At 46.6% G+C, this 23755-nt stretch overlaps 1 protein-coding gene across 4 annotated transcripts in view; it reads right to left on the reverse strand.

Annotated features, from left to right (window-relative positions):
• Positions 1-23755, reverse strand: part of LARP1 (La ribonucleoprotein 1, translational regulator) — a 1174773-nt gene that overhangs the window by 827332 nt on the left and 323686 nt on the right. For all 4 annotated transcript variants that reach the window (XM_069653974.1, XM_069653972.1, XM_069653971.1 and 1 more), the window contains one exon: positions 10067-10216. In XM_069653974.1, coding sequence (XP_069510075.1) covers positions 10067-10216 — 150 coding nt within the window. The remainder of the gene's footprint in view (positions 1-10066; positions 10217-23755) is intronic.

The raw sequence follows: 23755 nt of genomic DNA on the forward strand, positions 1-23755 counted from the left end.
AGGGCGATAGGTGGGGCCGGAGGTTCAGGGTAGATTTCTTTGAAAGGACCCTTAAATTACTCTTTCATAGAGTCAGAATGCACAAGCCTCAAAGAAATATATGCTCTGATGAAGGTTTAGTCGCTGGGATAGGCAAAGGCCTCTTGTACGGGGCAAACCCCTACGAACGCAATGAGGATTGCCAGAAAGGCCCTCCACCGATTGGATCCGCATAGACAAACGGAGCAGAATGAGGAAGCGAAACCGTATGTAGCAGCGGCATCCAAGTACGCCAGCCATAAGGACGGACGGGATTTTTAAATTCCACCTGAGGTGAAAGGCTGCTCAGCCCCTAAACTAAGATTCCTAGCACCCGGTGTAAGGGAAGAATCCAAAAAGGCTGCCGTGGCCCATGAGGGGTGGGCCGCCATTTTGTCAATGCCTGAATAGAACTGCGTCACATGTACAGCTGAAGCAATCGTCTCCTCAGGCTGGTCAGGGGACTTGCATAACAGTTTAGCCTTAACACAAGACTCCTCGGCCGAGCCAGTACTGGGGCGGGGTCTCATGTTTGCTTGACATCTTAAAGGTGACCCCAACATTAGCCTCCAAGGGAAAAACCTTGGCAGAGTCGGTTACGGGAGTTAGAGTGCATGACCGCCCTCTTTGCCCCTCAACAGAACCAGTATCACTGCGATTAACGTAGGAAAACTGAGGTATGACCCTTACAGACAATACCTTAGGAGCAGGTCTCGGTTTTGTTGGTACAGACCTCAGCCTCACGAAGAGGACCCTCAGGTTTCGTCCCGGTATACATAGCTCCTTCGTGAGGGGCCTCAAGATGTGGCTTGGTACAGAAAGCTCCAGCAAAGGCGGCCTCGGAGCATACACCGGTGTCTGTGTGGAAAGCTCCAGAAACTGAGACCTCAGAGCAAACCCTGGTGTCCAAAGCTTCAGACGAACTGGGCCAGTGTTGATCACCCAACAGGTGAACCTTGGATCGTATTCCGGTCTTGACACGTCCGTTGTGGGAAGCATGAAAATGTGCGCAAGGGAATAGTTTGCCTGTAACTCCATTTCTCCAGTATTGATATCTTTCATGGATTCACATGCTTAGAATATTCCCAGTCGACAGACTGGGAACCCTCGGTACGCTTATAAAGCAGTTTCCCATAGGAAAACGTTCTTGTGTCCCATCTATGTCGTTTTGGGCCCACGCATGCCCCACTAGCATGTAGTATAAATGCCCCGCCCCCGCGGCTCCCTTCAGATTTCGACCCCTCCAAAGCAGAATGGGGTGAAACCTAGATTTACAAGACGATTGCATTCCGGGGAGGCCGGCGGGCGCATGTTAATCCATGAAAGATACCAATGCTAGAGAAATTGAGTTACAGGTAAGAAACTATTCCCTTCTCCAGCATTGAATCTTTCATGGAATCACATGCTTCGAATAGAATTCAGAGCAGTGATCCTGAAAAAGGAGGTGTGAATGCAATCCGGCACCCTTCTAAGCATATGTATAGTGAACCACGCTTACGTAGGATGCCAATTTAAGATGCGCAACAGTATGCACAGATCAATACCTATATACACATAAATATATATACACATCTATATACATCTATATACATCTATATAGATGTCTAAATAAGCACAGACCCTTCTTGAAAAGGGCTTACCTTATTGAAACAGATGGCGTAAGACTGCCCTTCCCACTTGTATTTCGTCCGCCTGCTGCGGTTTGAGGCAGTAGTGGTGGGTAAATCAGTGAGGCACTGACCATGCTGCCGCCTGGCAAACGTCTGTCAGCGGGATTCCTGCCCAATACGCCGTCGACGAAGTTGCCCTCGTGGATTGAGCTCTTGGATACCCTTGTAGCAGTTTTCCCGCTTTTGAATGACAGAAGGCAATCGTCGACGAGACCCATCGGGCCAGTCCCTGCTTTGAAATTGCTTTTCCTTTCGCCGAAGGACCATACGCAACGAAGAGTTGTTGCGTAGATCTAAGTTGCTGAGTCTGATGAAGGTAAAATTTTAGAGCTCTCTTGACGTCCAAGGTATGTAGGACTTTTTCCACAGCCGATGAGGGGGGGTCGCGAAAAAGGTGGGCAGGACGAAGGATGAGTGCTTATGATAAGCCGTAGGAACTTTTGGAATGAAACTAGGATTCGTTGACAGAACCACTTTGTCCTAAAAAAAAACCTTAGGTACAGAGGGTCTATGACCAACGCTTGCAACTCCAAGATCCGCCTAGCTGATGTTATAGCTATTAGAGAGGCCACTTTCCATGACAAGAACTTAATTGACGATGTGACCATTGGTTCAAAGCCCAATGCCACACCTTCTGAGCCTCAGTGGAAAGGGTTCTGGATCACATGCCCCCTTGCTTCCTCAAGTAAAACATCGCCGTCTTGTGTGTCTGTCAATATTCTCACTATGGACACTGATGTGGGCAGGAACGACTTCAGGGCCCAGCGCACTGCTCAGTTCCAGAACTTTGATGTGCAGGAGAGATTCCCTCCGAGACCAACGACCTTGCGTATGTAGAGTGCCCATGTGTGCTCCCCAGCCTGTCAGGGACGCGTCCGTCACTATGGTTAGCCGAAACTCTGGCTCCTGTAGGGGGTACCCCCCTCTAGATAGATTCTGAAGCTCCGCCACCACTGAAGAGCTAGTAGGAGCTCGTCGACGGTCAGTTTGTCCAAACAGAGCCCTTGGGGCCTGCGTCCACCGGTCCGCCAGAAACTCTTGAACCGGCCTCAGGCGACAGTTGCCCACCAGAGGAATGCAGGACGCCATAGCGCCCAATTGACATTTTCTCACTGACAGTCTGGTATTGATTCTCAGCTGACCTGCCAATCGATTGAGTTTGGTGATTCTGTCGAGGGATGGCTTCACTAACCATGACTGTCTCGAACTGTGCGCCCAGGAAAACCAAGCCTCGACGGCATTAACAAGGATTTCTCGAAGTTTACCGCAAACCCCAGCCGTTGTAAGAGGTGCATGGTGGCCTGCAAATGTGTGAGTCAACATAGGGGAGGACCCCTTCACCAACCAGTCGTCGAGGTAAGGGTATAGATGGCCTTGCCTTCTCAGCCAGGCCGCCACCGGGGCCAAACATTTCGTGAACGTTCTGGGAGAGGATTATAGCCCAAAAGGAAGTACTGTAAACTGGTAGTGAGTCCGCCCTTACCACAAACCTTAGGAACTTTGTGTCACCGACACATCGGTATGTGGAAGTACGCGTCCTGTAGGTCCAGAGACGCCAGAAAGTCCCCTTCTTGAACTGACCGGATCACTTCTTGGAGCTTGAGTATTTTGAACTTTAGGCTTTTCAACGTTTTGTTTAGATCGCGCAGGTCTAGAATGGAACGCCACTTTCCGTTTGGTTTTTTCACCACAAATCGGGAATAAACCCCCTGGCCCCTCTGCGACGACGGAACCAATTCTATAGCACCTTTTTGTAGCACAAGTGCTACTTTCTGCTGCAACACGCTCAGATGGGGTTGAGCTACAAAAGCCGGTGGAATGAGCGGAGGGTTGCTTTTGAATTGCAGGGAATGTCCGTATCTTACAGTGTCCAACACCCTTCGATCTGTCATTTGCTCCCATTCGTTGATGTAGCACGATACCCTGCCTCCCAGAATGTTCCGATGCCCGTTATTGCTGGTCCTTGGTCTGCTCATCTGTCGATGACGAGTAACCTGTTCTCTTTTTGGGGGTCTTGTAGTGCCGGCGACGTTTTGCCGCTTGAGAAGCCCGTCTATACCTGGGAGGGGTATGCTGGCCTACTGAAGGATCTGTCTCGATGCAGAGAATCTGGAATTTCTCCGAAGCTCCCCTGAAGGGACGAAGAGACAAGAAACTTCAACCACCTTGGAGGGCCCCCAAGGAACGCACCGTGCCCGAGTCGTCTTTCATGCCCTTCAGGGCCTCGACCTTCTCGCCGAACAGAAGGTCTCCCTCAAAAGGCATATCCGTACCTTGTATTGCACCTCTGGTTGGAAGTTGGTGCATTTCAACCATGACTGCCTTCGGAGAACCACACCGTTATTCACCTGCTTAAACCCCGATTCTGCGAGGTCCACCGCAATGTTTATGGCATGATTGGAGGCCTCTTCACCTTCCCTGACCAGTAACATCGCCGCCTTACGATGTTCTTCCGGAAGATGCTCCAGCATAGGAGCTAGTCGGTGCCACATCTCCCTGTCGTATCTGGCTATGGCGGCCAGAGAATTGGCTGCTTTCACTGTGGTAGCACCTACCGACAGCACTTTTTTTCCGAAAGTATCCTGTCTTCTGGCATCACTTTCCGGGGCGGTCGTGCACTTGTGCTGGGCCCTCGCCTTTCTCGCCACCGCTGCCGACACCACTGAGTCCGGGGTTGGTTGGGAGGAGAGACACTTGGGGGTAGCCTCTGGAGCCTTAAATTTTTTTCTCCAGACGACCTTTTATCGCCGGTTCCGAGAGAGGGTGGCGCATGGTCTGTAACCCCTCCTGCCACACATGATCCAGGATGGGTATTGAAAACGCTGACCTCTTTCCCATGTGGTTGAAAAGAAAAGTCCTTGTTCTCTTCCTGGGCCAGCCCGAATTCTGTACAAGCCTGGCCATCATTGTGTGAAATTACCCGATGTCGTCCGGGGGTGACGGCTGAGCTGGGCTTTTCGGGGTTTCTAGTTCTGCTTCGGACTCCCAGGTTGGATCCCTGGAGGGGGGGGGGGGGGGGGGGGGGGAGAGCGTGACATACGATAAGGCTCTACTGTCGGAATCCGAATCCATCAGCTCTCCTTCCTCGCGGCGTGGAGCCGAGAGGTCTCCACCCGCTGGCAATGCCGTGGTGATTGACGGAGGTGGCCGACGAGACGGGCTTGGGTCGTCGATGGCCGATCTAGCCGGAGTTGCTCGAGGTAGTCTCTCGTCCAGTGTCTTCAGCAACGTTTGCAACGTGGATAAAACCTCCAGTGACAAGAGTGACTGCAGATTGAGAAGAGGGGTAGACTCCGGAATGCTCCTGGAGAGGCCTGGTAACCCGAGGTCTGCAGGGCCAGCTATTCACATCTTCTCCCGCGGACACCGACAAGGCCTCTTGCTGCAGTAGGGTCTCTGGCAAAACTGGGTCGTATACCTCTGGTCGCCAGGCCTCTTGCGGGATCTCCGTTGACGAAGCTACGGCTGGCCCCGTCGTCGACGTCATTACTGTCTGCGGTCCAAGAACGGTTGAGACCAATTGTGTCAGTGGCAGAGAAGTGGTTGACGACCGCCCTACCGTCGACGGTGGTGGTCGTCGTGCAGGTCCCTGGGGCGTTCCTGCCTTTCCCAAACTCTCTGCATCTCGACTCGAGGTCGATCTATGATGATCGCCTGAGGAGGATTTAGAGGGTGACGAGGCTTTCTTTGACGAAGACTCCTTAGAATGGCTTTGATGATTCCTTCTCCGCCAGTCGTAATTTCTTCACCGGGGGTTCTGACTATGTTGAGCGGCACGGGACCCCTGAAGATTATGACACTGAGGCCACACTGCGCGTGGAGCCCACCTCCAAAGGCGGGTATATGCCCGCGCTCCATCATTTAACCATGCCACAAGTCTTCGACTTCGATCTTTAAGAGTCTTCTGGGAGAAGCCCTTACATATGTCGCAATTGTCTGCCGAATGAGGGTGTAGACAATATATGCAATCCATATGTCCGTCCCCCTCGTACACTTTCAACCCGCACGTAGCGCACGGGCGGAATAGCGCTTTCCCTGACATCAGGAGAAAATCCAACAGCACAACCTAGACAAAATAGACTAAACAAGGTGCTCCCACTACTTTGGAGACGGTAAGACATTTGAAGAGAGCCGCAGGGGTGGGGCATTTATACCGCTACGTCCTAGTGGGGCATGCGTGCGCGGGCCCAAAACGACGTAGATGGGACACACGTGTTGAACGTTTTCCTATGGGAAACAGGTTTATAAGCGTACCGAGGGTTCCCAGTCTGTCGACAGGGAATATTCTAAGCATGTGAATCCATGAAAGATCCAATGCTGGAGAATATTGGTTATTCATCGGTAGAAGCAAGACTGCCCAATGGCAATGCACATTTTGCTGAACAGAAACAGTATTTAAACATCGATTTATGTTGCTGAGTATGTAGCTGATTATTTTATCAAATAAATACCCAACTACATGCATTGTCAGCTGAAGTGTACAACACATGGACATCAAATTGACCAAAAACAGCATTACAATAGCATACTTTTTACATCACCCAAGTGGAATCTGAAATGATTCTAATTTCATCACCTTGAGTTGCAAGAAAGCACGTATGAATGCAGACAGTTTCAGTTAGAGATCCATTGCTGCTGACAATATGCTGCACAAATTTCTTCTGAATTTTAGGTAGAAGATATTGTACTTTATCTAGAATGTTCCATTATAAAAATTGTTGCAGGTTATATTGGTGTCTAACAAAAAGTGTATATTGCACCTGTGGACCACCCCAATCCTTAAGTTTGGCCAGGGATGCTCTGCCATGACTACTATTGGGTGAAACAGCCCTAAATGCCATCGCTACAGGCCGGATTCAGTGAGGGTAGAGGGTCCTGCCCCTCAGTAAAATGCCTGCGCTGGAGTACATGCAAGATAAGGTCCTTGCCCAAATACGAAGGGGCAAAATTAGGCCTCCAAGCCTAGGGATGCCTGAAAATGTTCCTTGCCACACATGGGGGTGGTGGAGAGAAGACCTCAATACGAGAAAGGTCTGGAAAGGCTGAGATCATATTGGCAAAACCGGCAGCATCCAGCGTGTAAGTTTGTGCGCAAGTTTGCCCTGCAGAATGGAGTTTTGTACTTTGATCAAAATTCGTGCCTACATAAGCCGTTGTCATTTTCAATTAAGACATGCTTCCCCAAATGTATGCAAAACTTTCAACATAAGAGTTTGGTTCCTCTCATGTTGGGAGCCTGAACGGAGTTAAAAAGCTGCAGTCAAATGAAGGCCCTGTCCCACTGCCGGGACTACAAAAGAATTTGATTTTGCCTTAAGTAACACTTGTAGAATTAGATGTGTACGTCTTGACAAGTGCCATTATGTTGCCCACATGTAACCCTTTGTATGCAGGGAACAGCGTTGCAATGATTTTAATAATTAATGGAGTGCATTACCAGAGTATGTCAAATCAAAATGTAAGCTAAAGAGGCCATTTTAGCTGAAGAAAGGGGACTTGCCAGCACGTTTCAATTCCTGGCTGGGAATACCCCCACAGTCAATCATTGTGAAACTGGATTTCAAAGCTGTGTTGCCAAGGGAATGAGCTGAGGAATTCTCTGGATCCTCAAGTTTTATGACCAAAAGCACTCAGGCCGTTGTAAACACAGCAATGAGCCTTTGAAGCTGTATGCTAACCCTAAACAAAAGGGTCCCTCTCGATGTCGGAGCTAAAAAATAGATCTCTTCTAGGGGGTGTGGGGGGAGTTAGGCGAAGCTTCACGCCCATTGTACACAATGGGATATACGCTATTTTAGGGATAACTTGGCAAGTATTCATTGTCCATTAATCATGTTCGGATTTATGAAAAGCTGTCGGTGAGCTGCTTTTGGTAAACCCAAAACGATGCGTCACCAAACTATCAAAAGTTATAAGAAAAAAAAATGATGTCCTCTGCATAAATAGGACAATCAAAAATGTGAGAAAATATGTAACAGGTAATAGGTAGTCCCCCCATCCAAGGTCTTATTTTTCAGAAACAGTTTGGGCATAAACAAGGAAAAACTGATGCTGCCCTAGAATAATACACAAACTTCTAGGTCGGATAATTGAATCTCAAAAATGTAGTGTCTGAAAATGCTGGCATATGTGGCGTAAGGTGATGCGAAAAGGCATTTATCAAAATGTGATATTGCCAGGTGCAGAAGCCAGATCCAACCCCATGTCCATCATGATTCATGGTGCATCCTCCCCTGGATGCTCAAATCACTCACCGATTCCCTGGACATACTGGCTTGTAGAGGGGGGAGGGAACACTTGATCACTGCCCTATCAGTTGTGCGAGCAAGATGTCACATCAGTGATGTCATTTGGCTTATAAATAGGTTACTCCTCAACTGGGGATTCTCTCCAAAATCAGAGGTGTGCAGCCAACTAAAATCTGGAGCTATCCTTGCAGAAATTGGGGCTAGTCTGGGAGTGAAGCAGGGAGCTGGAATAGCCGATTTGTAGGACAGAGGCCTTGACGGTCCCTGCAGTGAAGCCTTGGTGCCCCTTGATGACATCAAGCTCTTCTATTCCAAGCATAGCCATCCCCAGCCTTAACAAGTCCCATCTTCTTAATCACTACCCTAGAGACTCCTAATGGGAGAAATCCCCTATTCTATCAGTTTGTGAAATTCAGTCATTTTTCTATTGAAAATTTTGTCTGTGCATTGTGGTAACTCTCCCATTGACAAATTTTGTTCAGCTGTGCATTTAAGTCAATTTGTTTATGGAACAAAATCACACTTTGCCTCTTGGGTATAGTCCTTTTTGATCTGAAAAGCCTTTTCTTTGCTACATACTCAAGTCATTTTCCTGTGGAAGAATCCATTGCATGTCCATGTGTTTTCGCCATTTACCATTTAAGAATTCCCAGTGTTGGTGTACATCCCTAGCATATTTGGCATATTAAATCAATTAATTCCCACATTACTTCACGGAGTACGGATTAGGGAAAGGCGGCATTCGAAACTACCTCTGCCTGTCCTATGTCTTGCGAGTCAAATATAAATTGATCCAGAAAAAGTCATTTTAGTAAGAGCTGAAAAACCAACTCTTCCATGTGTTAAATGTGCGTTTAAAAACAAATTTCCATTTGCATCTGTCATATTAAACCCAAGCTGTGTTCCCATTGTGAGTAATCCTTTTGCACAAAGCATATCTGCAAGTTGCCCCTGCATTTTCACTTAAAAACGTGGTTCTCATGTGCCTCTCATTGTTGAAAGCATGTGCGTCATTTTCAGCCCCAGCAAAATTAGTGGTATTTCCATTTTTTCTAAAAAATGTTCATCCTTTAAAAAGAGTATTCTCCCTTCATCATATTCTGAGCGTGGATTTTGCATTGCATTTCCTTCATTTGTCATCGCTCAGAGCTTGCCCGTCACTTTACAGCTCGAGAAGAAACTAGGGCGATTTTCCTTTTTCAAAGGTAAAACCTTTTTTTAACTTGTTCCTAGATTATATCTTTCCTACTATACCCTGATCACGGACTTTAAATTGCATCCCCTTTTATTTGATATTTATTCTAATTTGTTGGTCTGTGTTCAAATAGAATTTCATGTGTTCTAGCTAGTCTGTTTTGAAGCCCTATTTGTTTCCTAGTGTAAGCAGCCCGAAGTAACCTTCTGTGCTGTCCCATAGCAGTAGTATTAAGTCATTGAAAACCCATTTTTCCATTGTCGCAGGGGGGAGTTGCTTAACCTGCCATCATTTGAGTGAAATTGTTTAGCATTGCTTTTCATAAAATCAGTGTGTAATTACAGTATCTTTACCCTGGTTACTTTGCAGCAGTCTGTACATTTGTGTTGCCACAACATTAGTGGCTACCTTCATCTTTTTGTTCCGATTGGATATTAAAATAAATTCAAGGACCACACCAGCCTGGTTCCTGGTCTTTTGGGAAAAGGGGTGCTAGAGGTTGGGTGCGAGACGGGCTGGAGACCTACTCGAAAAGAATTGTGTAATAAAAAGCATTTGTGCAACACCTTTATTAGCAAGGGAAGAGGTCTCTGACTTGCTGGTGCTGCATAATATACTGTGACACTACCATTTATAAAGGCCTAGTCAGCTCGAGGGAACTGCCAGCAATACCCGAGTGAGGATATGCCAGAGGACCTAGACCACAGAGCCTTATGGAGCATCACCTTAAAAGCCATCACCACAACAAATCAGAACATCAGTGGTTCTTCCATAATGCACCAAACCCTTAAAGCTTCACATCTTGCCCGTCTTACCAAAAGAAACCTTACCCACCTCTCACAGGAAGGGACCTCCAAAATATAACAGGTTGAACTATGCAAGACCCTTTTACATTAAAGCAGAACCCTATAAAACAGAAAAAAAATTAAACCTACAGCGTTGACCTCCCCGGCCTCGACCCCGTCCACGTCCTCTGCCACGAGTCCGGCCTCTGAATCCACCACGCAGCGTTCCTTCACTCTTCACACTAGACGTATCATCCTGGTCAATCCAGTCACGATCTTGTTTATTGTCTGGAAACCATCCTTAAAAAGAAGAAAACACAAAGGAAGGTTAATTAAGGAGTACAAGCAGTGTACCAGAGTGCCCACAGCAGAAGAGGAACACAATATCAAATAGGTCTACCCTTGAGAATGCAGGCAGCATTGAAAAAATTAAACCTGGCGACATGCTCTTCATGCCATCAGCGACACCAGTAGTACTCCAAACATGTAATTTGAGATGTTTTTCTCCTGCACAAGGATATATTTACCTGCAATCATGGACACCACTGGCATAACTGAAATCCTCACTGTAGTGAAAACTGCACTCCTAATCCATAGTGCCCTTTCCTCTACACCTTTGGTATGGTATACCCAAGGGGACGGAACTCAACTCAGGAGATTATAAAAAGGTTAAGAGGAAGGACACCTGTACAGCAGTCACTCAGTTACATGCTCCTTGGCTCCAATTCCTGCCCGCTTTCCTAGCAGGTGTTAAACTGCCAAAGGACACGATCAGGGAGAGAAGACCATATGGAGGAAAGGGGGCTAGGACAGTCATTACAGTGAGAAACGTAATCCTACATCTTGTCCCTTTTCCTCCATACCAATTGGAGTCTTCCAAAGCATCTTGAACCAACATAGGATGGTCGTGGAGAGAAAATCAAAATACTTGAGCATACCTATCACTACTCCACTTGGGTGCTTTAGCCAAAGGTTTCTTCAGGCCCTCTTGACCGAAACTTGCATATGCATGGGAACTGGTGTCCATTGAGCAATGTCTACAGAACACATGCAAGTTGGACCAAGTGGCAGCCTGGCAAACGTCCTCCAAATGCACATCGCTCCACAAACCTACCATAGCCACTGACCAAGTGAGCATGAAGGCCCTTCATGAGTGCACAGAGCTGAAACTTGTATTCTTTCAAGATGCACAAAACTACCCATTGGGTTAACGTGGCATAAGCTGCCTGGGTGCCATTTTAGGCCTCCTGGGACATAGACCGGGAGGGCTGACAGTACAACAAGGAGAAGCCTTTTGTGGATCTGCCTGGCTTTCCCCCAGAGGCACGAAAGGAAGCATGGTGCTGTTGGATAGTGCCCAGGTCCCGTGTCGGTTCTGTATCAATATTGATGGCCTGCAAGGACTAGTCGACAGCCTTCCCAAAGAGGTTATCCCTGAACGGCATGTCCAGTATCCTCGTCTGGAACTCCTGGCAGAAATTAGAGACAGGGTAGGAAAAAAAGTGTCATTTAGAAACACCTCTTTCAGCTCGAGCGACGGATGCTCCTTTGGCGATAACTCAACATATCGCAGCAGACCAATTCGACGCAATGAGGAGAGGAAACCACTCAAGAGACCGCAAAAGCAGCAGAGGAGGTGGCAACCAAGGATGCAGACCTAACTATCAACATTTTTCAGAGAAGGGCCCAGAGGTTTGGGACTTAGAACCCCAAGTCACACGAAGCACGCAAGCCTTATGGTAAACCTCTCTGATTATCATCCAACTGAGCAAGAAATGCAAATATTGAAAAAGGGATGGTTTTGTCCCTACAAACTTACATAGTTCCTTTCTATTTCGGCAGGAATTTAACCAGTTCATGAGAAAAATCCATCTACATCAATTCTTTGAGGACAAGGCCCATAAGCCAGAGACATCAGATTTGGGCCTCTGTAATAAATCTACCTTTTGTGTACCGCTAGCAGCCCAGAGGCACTGGTGTTCCCAAAAAAGGGCACTTAAAGAAATCAAACTAGAACAGGAAAAAGGAAAAAAGATTTACCAAAACACCAGCCGTAGCAAAACCCTAGCTCTTAAACTGTCTTGCAACCAGAGAATTGTAATAGGCAAAGCTGACAAAGGAGGAGCTACGGACCATGAACCATGTAGACTATGTAAGGGAATGACCGTCAACTACTGGACTTAACTTGCTATCAATTGCTGACTGAGGATCCTACACCACGTCTATTGAAGATGATCACTCTTCAAGTGACGAAAGCTAACGAAAGGGGTTGGATCAGCCAAAAAGAATCTGACTTCCTCATTAAAGACAAACCCTAGATCCTGCAATTTTACATTCTTCCAAAAATCCATAAGGCTATTGTCAACTCACCAGGAAGACCAATAGTCTCTGGTGTTAACACAGTTGGAGCCTCTATCCCGTTTCGCAAACAATTTTCTTCAACCCATGGTGAAAAAGATGGCCTCATTTGTATTAGACCCGACACAGATTATATCAGAGGTGAAGGTTTGGACTTCGATTCACAAACCGAGATCCTGGTAGGCTTTGATGTAGTGGCCTTATATACAAGCATTCCCCAGCAGGTGTCACTGGATGTACGAGGAGTAATGACTACGAGAACACACTTTCAGAACTACTCCCGTCTCATTCATTTTGTGGTGTGCGGAAATGGCCCTAGTAGAATTATTTTCATTTTAATGGGGAATTATTCAAACAAGTACAAGGAACGGCCATGGGCGCCACTCTGGCTCTCAATGTAGCCAATCTTTATATGGAAGGATTTGAAACTAATAATCATGAATGCCACCAACCCCTTCATTAACCACATTAGAAAATGGTGCCGATATATAGATGACATACTATCTGGACGGGTAATGAACAGGAACTGCTACAGTTCTTAAAAATTGGATTGATTCAAAGAACAGATATCTGCATTTCACGCATCTACATAGCGTAAAATCGCTTGATTTCCTTGACATTACTATACTTGCCGATCCGGAGATCAAGAAACTATGGTAAACCATTTAATAAACCAACCGACAAACTCTTCTACACTACTCCAGCTTTCACCCACACCACGTATGCGACAATTTACCCCAGGGCCAATTTCTTAGGCTAAAACAAAACAGTACCAACAAAACTGATCGGGTGGAAGCGATTAAAATGAAAGAAACTGGAAGGTAGAGGTTATCCAAAAAACTATTCAGAATGCACTGAAACGGACAACAGAGAGGCACTTCTGGAATACAGGGAACAACAAACACGGAAAGACACCCAAACGGATAGTGTACGTGAACACATACAGTCACCTGTCCAATGGAATCAAGAAAATCGGGAAAAATTGGCATATCCTAGAGAAAAGTGATCAACCGATTGCAAGACCGATCGCCTTAGAGAAGCCATAACATGAAAGAACATCTAACCAGAAATGAGGTCAGCAGGAAACCGATGAAACAAAAAACATTACCACAGCAATGGGGATTTCAAGAATTTATGGGCCACGTACAGTGAGGAAAATGCACATGTTGCCCGTTTACCTTCAGGAGCACAGCAGTAGACATTGGTTTACCAACTCTTTGGCAACAAAAAAGCTTTACGAACTGCAACTCGAGTATGGTTATCTATGCAGTATGGTGCCTGTGCAAAAAGATCTATGTGGGCAAAACAGATAAGAAACTAAAAACTTGAATTGGCAAACAGAAGCTGCATTAGAAATAAAACCCATAATGCTCCCCTAGTGGACCATTGGATTGAACATAACCACACGGTGGAGGATCTAAGTTGGACCATCCTATAAAAACAAAAGCCAGGAATGGACAGTAATAAAGATAAGCTCCTTTTGAAAAAAGAATAAATTTTTCTTACTGTCAGTATGAACACAGGACTTAACGAGAAGACCGACTAGTGGGTATAAAACAGTCAAGCTTGCCAATGGTGTATGGACTCCAAATCCGGATCCACTGCTCTGCAGGGTTAAGATTGCGTTACTACGATAACCAGCATTGATAAAAACAATGCGTAGGACTGTTAGCTGTATTTTACCTACAGCTAAACCACGATCGAGAAGCAATTTGCATTTAAAAAGAAAAATTGTATTGACCGTCAGGTCTCGATTGACTACGGCGCATGCGCTAACTTGAACCGCAAACATACAAATCCCCAGATATGCCTAGATCCAATTGAGGCTACCCCGGAAGTGATTCGTGTCACAAAATAAGCAGACAGACTAACCGCGGAAGAACGCGGAACCCAAACAGGAACATCAACAGTAAGGCAAAATACAGGCAGCAATGATAGAAACGCTAGTCTACATAGAGGAGGCTGAATTGTTTGGTTTAGATAATGTGGCTTGACCTAATGCCCGGAAGGAGAATGAGCACCGTCATAATTGAGGGCGTAAGAATGAAACAATCACACAGCCGGTGAATTGGGGGGGTGTAACGAGCAACCGCTCCCAGTAAGCGAGCGGATACATGTTAAAAGATACAGTTTGCTCCCCCATAGAGAGAACATTCCTGCTTTAGCGGGTGTACTATGCTTTTTATGATTTTCTTTTTCTCCAAAGTAGAGATGCTTTCCTGGTAAAAGTTTGGGACTAATAAGAAAGGTTCCAGGGACAGAGGATTCCATTGAAGCCCCCAAATAGCTGACATGACCTTCAGAATACAGCCATGTCATTAATCGTTCGTGCCAGAAACAGGATAGAATACGCATGGAGACAAGGCGGACAAAGAGCCAGCAGCTTGATTACTGAACAAGTCAGTCAAAGATGCTAACAAGTGATTAACCATAGGGTGTGCTTCCGTTTATAGTAACAGGTTTAACCCAGTGTGACAAGAGGAACACGAGAATTCAAACAAGTAATCGAAACGATACATGACTAGACTAATTGAACGAAAAACACACAAGTTCTCATGAACTAGCACCTAATGGGTCATTCTTTCCCCTTTTCAACCAGCCAAGACTGCACTGTGGACAGAGGTGAGAAGGCGACCCTACTGTCTCCAGACAGCACCGAGACCCGAAAGACAAGGCATCTGACACATACTACAAAGAATGGTGAGAATATACAGGCATGTCTACATCACCAACTGGGTATGAAAAGAATATAGGGTGCTCCCTCCCTTTGGGGAGGCCTTGCAATAGCCCCGAGAAGGATTGTATAACTTAACTGACACTGTAGGGCCTGTTCAGGTTGCTTAGATATATCGCAGACTGTAAATGGGTTACGAGTAGACTTAGAGCTAAGAATTCTGTTATTAATTAGCAGCTTTTCTTATGAGCTGAGCAGCACGAGTAGGTCACTGACATGCCTATTCTTGGTTTATTGCTCCTTGATAGGTGGAGATTCTCTTCCGGGTAGATTGACGGAACTAATACAACAAACCCTTGAGTGAAAACACAATCATAATTCCGACAAGAATTTTCTGTAAAGGAAATGTTTAGGAAATAACCTTGGTTTTAGTCTTCTTACGTTTACAGATATATGTTGCATGTTGTACTAACCCCTTACACAAGCATCTGAAGAATTTGAGTATTGGTTACAAGACACTTATATCGGAAAGAAACATGTCGGGCAGAATCTGTGGTTGTGGAATGAGATGGTGATAGTGAATGATAATTAGAGTGGATGGAATGAGATTGAGTGAGATGTGCCTAGTGAGGTATGGCCCAGTGTGAAAACTAGCACAGCACAAGGCACTTTAACGGTTAAGCAAGATCACTAACCTACTTACCGATTGAAGTATAATGAACTCGTCTTTCTCGATTTTCATTGCAGGAGACTGAATAAGCACTTTAACATGTGTATGTATGTAAAAAATAAAATATTTATATTTTTCTATAAATTAGTGTCCAGATTATGGTTTTCCGCATTACCTAAAGTCAATTTGGTACTGTAATAGGACACCTAAAGAAGGTAGCAATTGTTATCACTAGCTTTGTGTTTCAAAGTGTTAAGGGTCAATCCCTTACGAGGGTATGCTGGTGATGCACACCCGTTTATCTCCCTTTTTTGGTTTAGGAAATTAGTGGCCTTCAGCAAGCCTTGACACTGTCAGGTTTCTTTTCCTATGTCGTTGTTATCCCTTTTAGATTGGCCTTATGTGGGTGGGATGTTTTCTATTGTAGTTGGTTTGGCCTTAACTTCTTAATACAGAATCCTGATTCTGACCCAAGGCAAGATGAGTTTCTCAGTGACTGCTGATTGGCTAGAGAACCCTGCAGAACAACAATGAACATTCTAAACTGTCACTCTTTGCCTTTCATCATCTAACACCCAGCTGAGAGGACGTGTGTAGTGGCTGCTCCTGCTTTAGTCTTGGGCCTGGTGGATTTTATCCTCCAGGCGCTAGCAGTTGAGCTGCTACTCTCTAGAGGGTGTCAGGAGATTTTTGCCAGGAAAGTGATCTGAAGACAGGACACCCTGAAGATATTTACAAATCATTTTGGAGATAAGTGACTATCTTTTGAGATTTTAATTCTACTGCTTTGCCTTCATCTTGAAGTCGTTTGATTTTTTTCAGCGCGTGGGATTTTAGCGCGCGTGTTCTGCGCGGGTGCCCTTCATCACATGGACTTTTCAGCACGTGTGATTTTAGCGCAGGTATTCTTCGGCGCGGTATGCCTCAACACGTGGACTCTTCAACGCGTGTGCATATTTGCGCGCGTTTTCAAGAATCTACATACTCAATTGTATTGTAAATAGTTTGGAACTTAAAAGAATAAAACACGGCATTTACTAAAGAGAATCTAACTGGAACAATTTGTCAACTTTGAAAAGGCAAAGAGCAAGTCTTCTCAGGTTTGCCATAAATAAGAAGTTGCTGTAATTTTCAGGAGACTCGAGTAAGAAAGATTTACAGCTACTTCTGCAAACTTCTATGAAATTTTAGGAGAAGAACCAGGTATGATTCTTAACTTATAAGTTATGGATTTGGAGTCAATTCTAATCCTTGAAGTTAAGTAATGAGAGGATTTGCAACTGTTTTCTTGTATTCTCTGCAGGTTCAGTTTCGGTTAGTCTTGACGCAGTCAGCCTGGTGTTTTTATGTTATCCACTTCCCCCTTTCCCTTAGGGGTGTAGTTAACAGAGCTGAGTTGTATTTCTGGTTCTGAGAATTACACTTCAGGGGGATTGTCGGGGGTTCAGCAGCTTCCGCGGATACATGACCTCTCAGCCTGACAGAGGCAGACACCATTCCTCCATCGGCCAGAAACCGGTGTCTGCGAATTCCAGGGCCACTGATGGCATTGTTCTGAAGCCACTTCACCTTCCTGGAGGAGTGCCATCGCCTCCACCCTCTTGTCGGGCAGGAACGCCAGAATCCGAGCCATCTTGTACCACAGATCCCCGTTGTACCTGGCCAGGATTGCCAACGCTTTGGCTGCCTTGACAGTTGACGCCAGAGAAAATGACATTCACCCCAGAGCATCCAACTTCTTCCCCTTGGTGTCCAGAAGGACTGAGGATGACTAGGGCTTAGACGACCTCTTCCTCGCAGTCGCCGACACCACCAGTCAGGCGACTGTGGCGACAGTAGGCACTTGGGTGTGGACTCCGGCACCGGGTACTTTTTCTCCAGCCTATGCCACTTAGCTGGGGCCGTTTAAGGTTTCATCAGGAGGGCTAGGCCTTCCTCCCACAAGTCATCCAGGAGGGGCACTGCCATGGTCCCTCTTGGCCTTCCGCCTCTGGTATAGGAAGCCCTTTGTCATCAGCAGGAAAAGTTCAGATGCTTTGGAGACCATGGCATGAAACAATCCCACCTCATCCGGTGGGGACCCCCTCGGTTGCAGCAATCCGCCTGCTGCGACGACAGCAATCCATACCAGAGTCCATCACGAGGAGGAGAACACCAGGCATGGGTGTGGCAGTTGATGCAGAGGCGTCTGATTGCAACTGTTTTTACCCAGAGACATATGGGCCAGGGCCTGCAGGATACTCTTCTAGATTTCTGACACTGTAGGGTCGAAAGGATGTCCAGGGATACATCTCGAGGCTGTGATCAGCACACTGTGCCCTGCAACACTGTTGCTGCTGTCACCCTCCACATCCTTTTTGAACCATGTGTAGGGACTCCTTGTCATACATGTCTTGGTATACGGCCGGTGGCTGGCCTGGGACTTCAACACGCACCCCCCTCTTTTGGCACTGAGATGTCGGGGCCAGGTTCGACAGCATCCTCTTCCCCGGTGTGCCAGCAGACTTGGTCACCGCCTCGGCTCCTCCATCCTAGGCTTCTTCAGCTTTTCCTGCAGTTTAGCTGGATTGGGGGACTTCCTTTCTGAGGAGCTCCATCGATGGCAGGCGATGGAGGCAGATGGTGACGTTGATCGCACCCTGCCCATCAAGGGTCCCGATTGTGTGGCAACCCCGACAGAAGCAGACTCGCAGTGCTTTACCTTGTCTTGGCCCCCCCCCCCCGAATGGAGCGCCCTCAAAGGACTTAGAAGCCCAATCTCGGACCAGCCGGTCCTAGGTGAAGCAGGACTCTGTATGGGGCAGCGGGCAGGTGCTTAGCCAAGCCGCCAGTCTACTGTGCTGATCCTTCATTGTTCTCTTGGAAGAAGCCGAGGCAGATCTCGCAATCTCCTTTATGGTCCGGGTGAAGGCAGTAGAGGCATTGAAGGTGTTTTCACCAGATGCAGACTGTGTAATGTGTTTGTGGAGGACAGCTTGAAAATGGAACTTCCTTCCGCACCTCCAACCATGACAGAAGATTAGGCCCAATGGCCTTCTGTAAACTTCGATGAAGATAAGACGATCCTTGCCATTGAGAAGCTGAGATTCACTGACAAACTGATCCCGGCTTGTCGGCAGATACAGGCTCTGACAAAAATAGAACTTTTTCCTTTGAAAAAGCATGAAAACCGTAGAATAGCTCATGGAGCAAAACCCAAGGACTCCCAACACTTGAAAGTGCAGTAGAAATCTTAAAGATGACTGCCAGAGGAGGGGCTTACAGAGATTACGGTCATTGGCTGGGGGCAGTATGATGCAGAGTACAGTGGTCGTTTTAGAGGCGAAATACAGTAAGCAAAACTTTCTTTTAGATGGGATTCCCGGCCTTATGGGGAATATTCATGAGCATGTGATTCCATGCTAGACCCCATGGTGGAGAAGCTGCTATATCGGGCCAAGTTGAAGGTGTTGTACAATGGGAAGGCACTTTTTTAGAATCCGGATGCAGTGAACCGCTGGATGGATAGTACAGGGATGACAGAAGACCTACCCAATGACAATTGATGCAGATGGGGGTATGACCTGGACATGTTGAATATGTACGGCCGAGAACCGGATCAGCTATGGAGCAGCCATGCATTGTCCGTTGATGGGGCGACCTGTATGAACACGGCAAGACATTCTCCTGGCCTTCAAACGGTTGAAAATTGGGCTTGTATATAGCCAAGATCGTGGACTACACCCAAACTCTTTTTGAAGACAACCCAGGAAATGGGTACCTGCAAGCCTGTTTGGGTTTTTGTTCAGGAATTTGACACATGGAAGGTTCGCTCATATGATGGCACACTGTTGAATGTTAGGTTTTGTTTTTGGTTATGGTTTTTCTGTTTATGCTAATCAGCAAGAGCTGTGGGGAATTGGTGAATGTTCTGTTGGCGCTGGGAGGCAACACTGGGGCAGAGGGCACATTGTTCTTCCCACAGGCATTCACATAGCAGGGGCATGAGATCCACCAGCATACACTGAGGAAGGGGGAGATGTACGACTTACTAGGAGACAGGCTCACAGTGAGACGAATGGCAAATACGCTTGATGGGCGACATGGAATGTCCTTGGGTTAGTTCTATTAAATGTAATAGTGTAGGCTCATACCTCCGCAGGAGGCGAGTGAAGAAAGCTTTGCTGGAGGAAACATTTGATGGATGACAGCAGTCTATTGTTACAGAGAAATGGAGTGGGTTTTTAGTCGACTACTCTGCATCGCCGAACAGGGGGATGGGGGTTTACTGGTTCTATTAATTTAAAATTAAATGAAGTCCAGTCTGACTGGGAGGGTAGGATGTTTGCTGTGCATGGCTATGTGGAACATGGAGTAAATTGAGACCACGTATGCCCCAAATCATGCGTTTGGTTTCATTCAGTTGCTGTATGTCAATTTGGCACAAATGCAGAATAGGTTTTGGATGTGGGTGGGATGACTTCAACTGCACTTTGGATCCTAGGATGGATGATCTATGTGTAGCTCCATCTGCGCCCGCTGAAGTATTGAGAGCTACATTGCATGATTTCTCTGTAGATCTCTGCTGGGTGAGTAACACGGATACTATGCGGTACTCCTATTATGTTGCCCACCATAAAATTCACATGTGAACAGATTATGTTTTTGGTACTGAGTGAATGAATTTGTTGAATATTCGTGTAGGACCATCTCTGATCATTTGCCACCAATGACGGAGTCTGCGGGGGGTGGAGGGTGGGGGGGGATCTTCCTCCTATACCTACCTGGCACATGAGGGCAGTCGTTGCTAGACGATCAGTTCTATACCCATTAAGATAAAATTAATATTGAGAACAAAGTGAAGGATACAGCAGTGCCTGACAAAAGAGGATGCAGAGTTGGCGATTCAGTGGCAGGAGAGTCAGATGGCCCTGGGGAGGATTCATTGGCATTTTAAGCAGCAGTGTAGGGGTGCATGGGAAAGGCTTTGAAAATGCGATTGTTGTGTACACTGCAAGGCAGCATAAAGGGGATAGGACGGATAAATTACTGGCATAGCTATGCCACAGAAAACCCCAGGTCATGGGTTTACTGAGATTGTGGATGTGACAAATGCTGAGGTCCCAAGTGGAGAGGGGACCTTTAGTAGATTTACAATAAGCTATATGGGTGCATCAAGAAGCGGTATGCAGAGGAAATTGGCTAGAAGTAGTCTTAGATTTTGCTACCTAGACTGTCGCCAGAACAGGCAGAGATCATGGGTGCTCCTCTGACAGAGGGGGAGCAGAGGGTGGAGATCATGTCTTTGAAGGCTGGGAAGAAACCAGGAAGGGATTGCCTGCTGGCTTGGTACAAAGCTTATGTTGCGGTCGTGGCACCTAAATTGCTGAAAGTATTTGAGTCGGCATATGAGAAGGGGTGTCTGCCTTCAAATATGCGAGTCAGAGATTGCCCATATACATAAGGCAGGGAAACCGCAGCAGATTTGCATTCAATAAACCACGGTCAACACTGAATCGGGATGGGAGGATTCCAACGTCCCTCCAAGCTGGGAAGACTGCGGTTGGTTATTAGTTCTATCATACATCATGACAAAACTAGCTTTGTGCCAGACGGAAACACCCATTAACCTGACCATTATGTTAGACAGGACTCAGTTGCAGGATGTGCCATATGAATTTGTTTCACTGGATGTATGGCCATCGACTGTATTGGGACTATGTATGTGCCACTGAGCGCATTTGAGGTGGGGGAGTTTTTTGCGGCAGGTACGATTGATATACAAATCCCATGTCGAGCATTAGGACTAGCCAATAGGTCTCTGAGGCCTGGGGATTGCAAAGAGGGAGGAGAACGGAATGCCCACTACCAAGGTTCAGTTTAGCGCAGAGCCACCTGCAGTATATTTGTTGATGGAATTTGATGAGGCGGGGAGAATGGTGGACGGAAAGAGACATCTGATTTCATTACACGCAGACCATATGTTAATGGAGCACAATTTACTGCTTATTATGGAGGTGCTCAGCATCTTCGCTAGATTCTCGGACATTATAAGATGGGACAAATCGTGTGTATTCCAACTGTCGACTTGGCCGCTACGTAGGAGGAATTAGCCTCACTGGGTATAAAGTGGGCTAGGGTTTAAGTCTCTGGGAATTTAAGTAGGTTATGAGTTTGAGGAACCCCAAAGGCGTAACACGGCTTCTTCAAATGATGGTGGTAGCATGGTCTATGGGGACCACGCCCCCCTCATCCCAGTCAGTGATGGGTGCCACTGACCAATATGATTACTCTGCCTCGCCCCTTGCATTATTTTGTCAAATTACCGTTTGCTATACCTAGGTCCATTTTTAAAGCATTAGATTCTCTGATCAAAGGGTTTCTCTGGGGTTCTGGAAGACATGATTGCAAAGAAGATACTATATGCAATAAGAAAGGTGGGGTGCAACTTCCGTTGGTTTGAATTAAATCTGGCAGCCCAAGTTCAGTATTTAGCTGGGTGGCTTTACAATGAGGTTACATTGGATGTGGAGTGGATGCAGGCGGCCATCAGGCTGTTAATGCTGAAAGAGGTGTTGTGGGTGTCAGAAAGGCGATCGCTGTGTAGACCCTCTCGATACTGGGCATAACACTCTGGAATAGGACGTTGAGAATGCTTGGTAGTCCAAGACCCATATTCCCAGCATGTTGTTGTGGTAGCTAAAGTATCACACAGTGTGGCTAGTTGGGAGCAACACATTTCCTACCCCAACAATCCATTTAACTACTAAATGTTCTGCATACTCACCCACAAACTCCCGAGAGCACAAATCATACACCAATCGAAAACAAACCATGCACAACCACACCTCAACACCACATGATGGCTAACCAAAAACGCCCCAATGCTCTGTGACCGGTTTCTCTTAACTGAAGCTGCCAACAGCACACTCCTGCTCTTCTCCCTCTCAATCCTACTGATACCCACCCCACCCCCAACACTGCTTCCATTGCAAATCCAGCAGAGCTCCAAGAGACCACACAAGGGGCAAGTGTGGCGGGACAAGACCCCATAAGATTAACATATCCCACTGACAATTGATCTTTGCAGGGACAGAGGACGGGGACATGGGAAAGGATGCTCCAGGATGGGCTTACATGGATTCACATGCTCATGAATATTCTCGATCCTCATGCTGGAAATCCTTGGTAATATTAAAGCAGTTTTGCTTTTGGGATAGAAGAACAAGTTACTCCTTACCTTGTAAAGTTCTTTCGACGGGATGTTCCTCCGACGTATTCCACATCTTAGATATCTCCTTCCAGCTCTGCTGGCCTCGGAAATTTTCTTCTTTAGAGGGCGCTGCGCGTCGACGTCCTCCAAGTCGATGTCCCTCGACAGCCGCCGTATCGACGTTGACGTCATCCTGCCTATAAAGGCCGCGCGCAGCGTCCGTTGCTCAGTTCCGTTTTGTAGCCCACAATAATACTTTCAGGACTAGACTAATCACCCTGAAGGAGCGTAAGCTCCAACACGGGAAGTGGAACTGCGGGGATGGATGGGAGGGCCGATGAGGAATACGTCGGAGGAACATCCCGTCGAAAGAACGTTACAAGGTAAGAAGTAACTTGTTCTTCGAAGGGATTGTGTCCTCCGACGTATTCCTCATCTTAGATAGGCTCCCATAGCAGTATTCTATTATTGGAGGAGGGAGTACTGACTTCATGCTGTCTTCTATTGATGAATAGAATGCAGTACAGCCCTTCCAAACCTAGTCTCTTGACTGGAGGAGGAATCCAAATTGTAAAAACGTGTAAAGGTATGGACAGACGACCATGTAGCGGCCGCACAGATGCCTTGCCTTTAACCGGCACACCTCTTTTGAGGGCCGATGAAGCTGCAATACCTCTGGTCGAATGAGCCCTAAGGTTTTGAGGGGGCTCTTTTCCTGCCAATTTATAACATTCCAGAATGGCTAGGATGATCCATCTGGAAATGGTCTGCTTAGTTATTGGTAACCCCAGCTTGTGACCTGTGTAACCTACAAACAGCTGGTCTGCCCATCTTATCCTGGCTAGTCTATTGATGTAAAAACTTAAAGCCCTTCTAGGGTCTAGCCTGTGTAACCGCTCTTCCTCTTTCCCCGGCTGAGGAGGATAGAAAGATGGTAGGGTAATC

The sequence above is a fragment of the Ambystoma mexicanum genome, chromosome 3q (genome assembly GCF_040938575.1).
Source record: "Ambystoma mexicanum isolate Mex_15411 chromosome 3q, UKY_AmexF1_1, whole genome shotgun sequence".
NCBI classification, from domain to species: Eukaryota; Metazoa; Chordata; class Amphibia; order Caudata; family Ambystomatidae; genus Ambystoma; species Ambystoma mexicanum.